Source organism: Mastigoproctus giganteus, chromosome 10 (assembly GCF_048544385.1).
Source record: "Mastigoproctus giganteus isolate SK-2022 chromosome 10, ASM4854438v1, whole genome shotgun sequence".
In the NCBI taxonomy this organism is placed as follows: domain Eukaryota; kingdom Metazoa; phylum Arthropoda; class Arachnida; order Uropygi; family Thelyphonidae; genus Mastigoproctus; species Mastigoproctus giganteus.
In genome coordinates, this window is record NC_143584.1 from 65,937,300 (window position 1) to 65,946,011 (window position 8,712).

An 8,712-nucleotide genomic window follows, 5' to 3' on the forward strand; every position below is an offset into this window, starting at 1 on the left:
TGAAACAATGCAAGTCAAAATTGTGTTCATTCTTGACTTGCATTGTTTAAATTTTCAAATTAAACGGCTTAATGAAATTTTAAGCATATCGTAAGCATATTATGACCGACAGTAAGCAACAAGAAACTTGCTGTCAAAGGTGAACAATAACCATGGGTTATATGTTTCCTATTAAGATTAGTTTAAAAAAAAAACGAAATTTGATTATGTTGCTACTAGTTATGAATCTGTTAGGGATAACAATCAGTCTTGTGTCAATTGCTGTAGCCTTATATGTGAGAACGACACTAGAGATAATGATTGCCTTTTTAGATAGTTACTACAGAAGAGGACTTGTTCCTTATATTCTAGGATTATCTGGACTGTTTATGTTGATATCTTGTATTTTGGGTTTCTTTATTGGATTCAGAGCAAGTTATTACGAGGACGAAGAAATAGAGTATAGTGATACGATTCTTAAGAAGGAAACGAATATTATGCGTATGTATTTAATTTTTACAATTGCTGCCGTGGTATTGACCTTTATTGGAGCAATCGCTACTCCGGTGCAAATATGGGTATTAGAGGATGCCTTTCATGCAGGCCTCAAAGGTGCACTTTTGCTCTACAAAAAAAATCATACAATCAAGAAGGAAATTGACAATTTACAGACTGAATACAAGTGTTGCGGAATAAAGGCTTATGATGACTGGTTTAAAATTCCATGGCTGTTAGGAGAGCCAAAAAATAATATAAGCACGAGAACAATCAAAGAGTAAGTCCAGAATTCATATAACTTTTTAAAAGACATCAAATGCAAACTAATAGAAAATTACATTTCACATTAGGCACCACTTAAGACTAATAGTTTATATAAACGTTTCCAAAACAAATCTCGTTGCAACAGAGCAAAATGTGAATTTGTAATCAGAAAATTATATGAACCTATGGGTTCTCTATGACTTCCTTTCTTAATAGGCATGTCAACTGTAGGCGTACACTCCTCCTTCCGTGTACTATTATATATAAATAATTAGTTACTTATTTATACACAATTTTTTTTTACCTACATTAATTTTATCTGGTAACTACAAGTTATCCTGGGGCCTCTGACTGCGTTAGCAAAATTCCAGGCAATTTATTTATTTAGCTAGCAAATTGAGTGAGACAATTGACGATACACATGAAAAATTTAGCATGTTTAATTATAGAAACTGACTTAAACACATACAAAATTTATCACAAGAAACCTTTTCCATATTACAGATGTTCCCCCACTGGGATAGACAATTACAACAAGTCCGTTCTATATCTCAAGAAATTGAATTATATATAGTTCTTTTACGACATCCAATTTGATTATCCAGCTACCTCCTATGCTAGTCAAATTTATCACATTTAGGATTTCAGAATGCCTTTCTCCCCTTTTCTGGATTATTTCCTTGACTAGGAATAATAATACGAAACGGCACTTACAATAATTTTCATTTCTCCGAGTTTTTTGGACCAGCTCCTTGATCTTCCGGCACTTTCTTTAATAGCTTACACATAGATCCCTTGTTATTATCCAAGATTCTCTTCGACCAAACTCACCTTAATGTGGCCTATTCATACTAAACGGCCCACTTACTGTAAATTTATCTAATGTCTTTGATTTGAGTTGTTGTTAGGTACATATCTGCACCTAACTACAACTCCCAACCACGACTTCTCTCTTCTTCTACTACTCACTGCTTCACAATTTGCTAACTCCAACAAAACTCTCCCGCTTTTTCGCAACCGAACCAGTCCTTATATATCCGAACTTTTATCTAAATTGCTCTGAATTTCGACCTGACCTCCCTTCAGTAAGTCGAAGTTCACTGTACTTCTGATAATTTGGTCTCGCCCTTAAATATTTTCCTAGTGATTATTCCTAATCCCATTACAACTGTTCGTTGCTTGCGTGGATAACTGTTGTTCACTGAATTTTTCTAATTATACTGGATGTTCCCATGTTAATTTATTTCGTCAGTATATTTTATTATTAATATCTTAATTTATCTTTTTATAAAAACAATTATTACTATTTTTTTTTTAAAGTAAGCCTAAGCTTACAGTTCTTTCGTGAATCAGTTAATATCAATATTCAAATATTATTCTCGGCTCTTAAGGCTATTAAGATGAATAATTAAAATTTGTTTCTGTAATTATTAAATTCTCATATAGAGTGTAAGAATAACTTCTATTAAATTACAATCTTTAACTGAAATTTAACGAATCGTAATATCGAATTTATGAAAAAAACATTTAATATCAAAGTATATAAAAGAAACAGTTGAAATATATTTATTTTTTATGCTTTCTAATTTGTAATTAATGTTAGCGAAAAGCATAAACACAAAAATTTTCAGTATATCGATATATTGGTTGCGATATATTGCTTGAATCGATATACAATTTTCTATTACCACATCACTGATATATCGATTTATTATTATTATTATTATTGCTCTTGTATTATTTCTCCCTGATTTCGGCGTATAGGAGAAACCCTGGATGCCGAAACAAATTACAAAAAAATTTCTCCCTGATTGTGTAGCAATACCCGTCACGAGGTGGAATCACCTCGTGACGGGTATTGCTACACAGGGTGATTGTTGTTATGTTTGGTGTTACTGTTTGTCGAGGAACTCTCTGACTATCCTACAAGTCTTCAGGATTCCGACTTTTTGGAGTTCCTTGTAGGTGTTCGCTGGAAGACCTATTGCTGCTAGACTGTTATGTAGGATCATTGGCACCATTCCTGTAGTTGACAATGATCAGGTTGGTCATTACTTGTTGCATTTGATCTCCTGTCTTATGTTCATGTACTTTCTGATTTCTCCCCAATGGGTTTTCTGCAGGTTGCCAGTGTTGGGTACCGCTATGTCAATCAGATAGGTAGCCTTTTCCTTCTTGTCCACAAGAGTTATGTTCGGTCTGTTGTGCGTGGTTGTTCAATCCGTTATTACGGCGCGGTTCCAGTACAGCTTGTGGGTTCGGGTCTCTACTACTGCCCGGGGTTCGTACTTGTAGTACGGTACACTTTCTTCGATCCTGGCTACCTGGTCGTGTCTATTAGTGTACTCAGTCTGGGTGATCTCCTTGCATCCCGCGATGATATGTTGGATCGTTTCTGAGCCCAGGTGGCATCGTCTACATGTGTCATCGGACACTCCGGGTCCTTGGCGATGTATTTTCTATAGTTCCTGGTACTGATTACCTGGTCTTGGATGGCGAGCAAGAATCCTTCAGTCTCGGGGAAGGGCGTCCCGTTCGTGAGCCATGCATTGGAAGCAATTTTATATATGGGATCTTAATGGCGATCATTGTAGTGTCTGCCATGGAGTGTCTTCTCTGCCCATCTTTCTAGCTTCGTTTGTGCCTCCTGTCTGGGAGGGAACTCCACGCTTAGTTGAGCGGGATATACCGCTTGTCTATCTTCCTTATGGCCTGCTGGAGGTCTGCTGTTTCTGGAAGTAATTCTGGAGGGTAACAATCGCTGTCTTCTGTTGCTCGATGAGGTCTATCATGCCCCTTCCTCCTTCTTTCCGTGCAATTGTCAGCCTCTCCACAGCTGATTTCGGAGGGTGTTGGCGGCTGTTGGTCATCATTGTCCTTGTCTTTCTTATGATATCTTCCAGCTTGGTTTTAGTCCAATCTATGATCCCGAAGGAGTATGTTAGCGCTGGGACTGCATAGGTGATTATGGCTTTAACTGTGTTCCCTCCTTTCAGCTTTGCTGTCTGCAGGCTTCTGAGTCTGATGGTATTTTTCGGTCAGGCAGGCCTTAATTTTCTTGTGCTGTGACTGATGAGCCTGCATCATCCCAAAGTATTTGTAGGCCTCTCCCTCTGCCATGACTTCGATCCCTTTACCAGTCTGCAGCTAGTAGTTTCGTTTGATTAATTTTACATGGTGCAATCCGTGGGTCTTGCATTTGTCTAGACCAGATTCCATCCTAATATCAATTTGAATTCTCGGTGATCTGGAGTAGTTACTGGAGCTGCTTCTCGCCTCCCGCATAGAGATTTATATCATCCATGTACAGTAATCAGGTGAGTGAGTGTGTACAGATTCTTCCTTCCTTCTTTCAGGTTATATCCGTACTTGTTACTATTATGCATGCTGAATAGCGGATTAGGTGCTAGACAGAACCACAATGGACTCAGGGCATCTGCCTGTAAGATTCTTCTCCTGCTGGGGATTGGCGTGGGTGTGATGTTTTCGACCTTATTGGTGGTACTCCATTTCGCCATCGTTTCTCCTAGGAAGTTTGTCACTATCGGATTGGTTTTGTAGATGTTCAACTATTAGCCAGCTATGTGGCACGGAGTCGAAGGCCTTGCGATAATCAATGTAGGCTGTGTATATGTTGCTGCGCTTTTTGTAGGCTTACACCATAACCGTGGCATCAATGGTTAATTGCTCCTTGCATCCTTTGCTCAGCCGCTTGCATCCTTTCTGCTGTTCAGCCATTATGTTCTGGCTCTCCAAGTGGTCTGATATCTTCCTGGTTCCTTGTACATTGTTGGGTCAGGAACTTGTACATTGTTGGGAGGCAGGTGATTCGCCTGTATTTCGTGGGGTTTCTTGTTTCTTCGTCTTTTGGCTTCAGATATGTGATTCCTGGGTGAGAAAGGTGCCTTATCACTCGGGTGAACTTCTCTGGCAGGTGCTTGTGTGTGTGTACAAGTGAGCTTCTTGTATCAGTAGTTGTTGACGTTATCTATTCCTGGAGTTCGCCATTGTTAGTGTTCCTGTTCGTCTGTTTTACTTCTTCCCGAATCTCCCACTTTCTCATTTCTTCTTTTACGTCCTTGATTTTCTTGCGTTCTAGTTCTATCCAGGGGGAACGGCCGTTATGTCTTACTTTCCTGTTCCATATGTTTCCCCCAGAACTCCTCAATCGTCTTCTGCTCGGGTGGCTCGTTCCCTTCTTTCCCGTCTTCTCGGAGACTCCAGTAGAAGCCTCTTTGGTCCTCATCGAAGATTGGGTTGTTTATTTTCCTCTGGGAGCTATCTTTGTATCGGCGCAGTCTCTTGTTGAGTGCAAGGTGGTTCTGTTTCAATGTGTCCTAGTACTCTCCTATTCTCTGATTTTTTGTTTCATGTTTGCTGTGGACACTGTCTCTCTTGAGGATGCTCTTCACTTTTCCAATTACTTTCTTTCTCCTACTGCCCGTTGGTACTGGGTCAATTGGTCTATTTTGATTCTTAATTCTTCTATCTTCTGCTAAAGTCTTCTTTCCCAAGCTGGTGGTTCCTTCTGTTTTCGGTTCTTCTGCTGCTGGGCTCTCGTTTCTCTTCCATTAATCCTAGTGGCTGCTACGGCATGAAAATACACGGCTGCGTGGATGGCCTCCAACGTTCTTAATTCTTCTGTCTTCTGCTGAAGTCTTCTTTCCCAAGCTGGTGGTTCCTTCTGTTTTCGGGTCTTCTGCTGCTGGTCTCTCGTTTCTCTTCCATTAATCCTAGTGGCTGCTACGGCAGAAAAATACACGGCTGTGTGGATCGCCTCCAACGTTCCACCATTGTTATCGAGGTAATGCGGTATTATTTGCCGATTGACGTGGTCTGTGACTCTCCACACGGTTCTGTTCGGCTTCTCCTTCGGTATCACGTGAGTCTTTGTTGAGTCCATTCCTTCGAATTCTGTTAGGGCCTTCTTCCACTCGTCCTCTATTTTGGATATCATGAACTCGTCTTTTTACACTTCAGCTGCTGTGGGTTGTATTTCTCCTTTCTCTTCCTCCTCTGGGTCGGTGGTGGTATGTTCTTCCGACTCTGGTTCTATATTCTTTATCCTTTGTGTTTGCTGTTATTATTATTATTATTGCTCTTACATAATTTCTCCTGATTGGGGGTTCCACCTCGTGACGGGTATTGCTACCAAATACCCAGGGTAGTTGTTGTTATGTCTGGTGTTACTGTTGGTCGAGGAACTCTCTGACTATCCTATACGTGTTCAGGATTGTGACTTTCTGGAGTTCCTTGTAGGTGTTCGCTGGAAGACCTATTGCTGCTAGGCTGTTATATAGGGTCCTTGGCACCATACCTGTGGTTGACATGATGATTGGGATGATCGTTACTTGGTGCATACCCCAAATCTCTTTGATCTGCTGTCTTAAGTTCGTGTACTTCCTGATTTTTTCCCCATGGGTTTTCTGCAGGTTGAAAGTGTTGGGTACCGCTATGTTAATCAGATAGATAGCCTTTTCCTTCCTAAATATCTACAAGGGTTACGTACGGCCTGTTGCGCGGGATTGTCCTGTCCGATATTATGGTGCGGTCCCAGTACAGCTTGTGGGTTGGGGTCTCTAGTACTGCCTGGGGTTCGTACTTGTAGTACGGTATACGTTCTTCGATCAACTAGTATTTCCTTGCTAGCTTCTGATATATTATCCTGGCTAGCTGGTCGTGTCTATGAGTGTACTCAGTGTGGCTGATCACCTTGCACCCCGCGGTGATGTGTTGGATCGTTTCTGAGGCCAGGTGGCATCGTCGACATGTGTCATCTGACACTCCGGGCTCCTTGGCGATGTATTTTCTATAGTTTCTGGTGTTGATTACCAAGTTTTGGATGGCGAGCATGAATCCTTAAGTCTTGGGGAAGGGCGTCCCGCCCGTAAGCCATTGGAAGCAATTTTATCTGTGATCTTGATGGAGATCTTTGTAGTGTCTGCTTTTTAGGTTGAAAATTATGGCTGCCATAGCGTCTTCACTCCAAAAGAGTTGGAGGGAAAATTGAATGTCGCCAGTTTGGAACACAGCGCCACCTAGGATTTAGGTAATTGTTTTTCAGCTTAGAAATAAAAATCCAAAAAAAAAAAAAAAAAAAAATTAACAATCTTAAAATTTAGATGAATAATAAGAAAACAATGGATTCCGATGATTTAGTCAACTTGGTGAACAGTTTTCCACCATTACCTTCACAAGTTGTTGAAGGTAGAGCTGAAGACACAGATTGTTCCTCAGAATTGGGTGTTAGGGTGGAGTTGCCCAGATTGGAACCCAGTGATAGTCCAGTGGTCGCGAACATGATTTCAACTAGGTCTCAGGATTCCCTGGATGCTACAACAGCCAGAGACTCTGTAGATACACTAGACCAATCTCAATCATCGCAATATCTTGGATCATATACAGACCAGGTTTTTTCATTGCATTCACATTTGTTTGAGGTTATTTCTGACGGTGGTAGATTGACCAAGACGGTTACCACGGACATTCAAACAACTTGGACAGCAATGGAGCAATTATTGACCAAAGTTATCATGGAGAATGAGCGGCTAAAGGCCAAACTTGAGGAAAGAGAATACCAACTTAGCAAGGTACAAGGAACTATTGGTGGACCTCCAGTGTCTTTGCCAACTACTTTGGCTGCTTCTAATTTGTCATATGGACAAGCGGCAAAAATCTACACTCCATCACATGTTGCTACGCCAAGGACTGGATCAGTGAAGCCTGTGCCAGAGCCACACATTATACTTATTAAGGCTCAGGAAGGCAGCGCCTTTTCTACCAGCGAAGAGGTTAGGCAGGAGGTTAAAACCAAATTGGCGTCGGACATCAAGGATGTAAAAATTAAATACATAAGAAAGATTCGATCTAATGGGATACTTATTGAGACTGCAACTTCTCAGGATCTTGATAAGATACGAAAGTGTTCAAAATTGCAAGATTGTGGTCTCAAATCTGAGACACCCAAGAAACTAGGACCCACAATTGTTATGTATGACATACACAAGGAGGTTAAAATTGAAGATATATTAGATGATTTATTTCACAAAAATCTAAAGGATTATCGATTTACCTCAGAGGAGGTACAGGCGCAAGTAAAACCTAGGTTTTCAACACGTCCCAAACCAAATCGGTCAACGGTAAATTGGATATTCGAGGTTTCCAGTGATATTAGGAAAGCTTTGCTTTTAACTCATAGAGTTTACATAGGGTGGACATCGCACACGGTTAAGGACTATACTATAGTACCACGATGCTTTAAATGCCTTGGCTACGGCCATTCAGTTAGGACGTGTACTCAAGAAGCTCAAACATGTGGTCACTGCGGTTGTTCAGGTCATAATATTGCAGATTGCCAGAATAAAGACAAACCCCCTGAATGTCCGAACTGTAAGCGGAGAAAAAAGAACTATGCTCACTCATACAAAGATGCTAAATGCCAAGAATATTTAAAGGCGCTGGAAATTATCAGATCTAAAACTAGTTATGAATAATACACCTCCAATCAGTTCCAACACAAGCAGTACAAATTTAAAACAATTAAATTTTCTCCAACTTAACTGTCAACGTGCGATTGCAGTTATGCATGACCTCACCACAACCGTTCTTGATCACTCTATTCATATCATGGCCCTACAGGAACCTTACTCCTATAAGGGATTAGTAAAAGGTTTACCTATGCGATTTAGAGTCTTACAATCTGACCCAGACATTACTGGTACTGGCGGAAATGCAAGAAGGAGAATTTGGGCAGCTATTGTCATTGCTGACCCTAATTTAACTGTTACTCGGATTTCAAGTCTTTGCTCTGCACACGCAGTCTGTGCCTGCATTGAAGGCTGGTTCGGGAAATTTTATATTATCTCGATTTATTGTCAATGTGCCCAACATAATGATTCTATTCAACCATTTGTGAACTATATTGATTCCGCCGTGAGAGCTTTACAGAATGAACAAATATTCCTGTTAATG

At 40.5% G+C, this 8,712-nt stretch overlaps 1 protein-coding gene across 1 annotated transcript; it reads left to right on the forward strand.

The window, feature by feature from the left end:
* The first annotated feature begins 221 nt into the window (after window positions 1-221).
* LOC150079060 (photoreceptor outer segment membrane glycoprotein 2-like) lies at window positions 222-758 on the forward strand. Its single transcript, XM_090382934.1, has one exon. It carries the CDS (start codon window positions 222-224, stop codon window positions 756-758), a length of 537 nt encoding a protein of 178 aa, XP_090239060.1.
* Window positions 759-8,712: the final 7,954 nt, after the last annotated feature.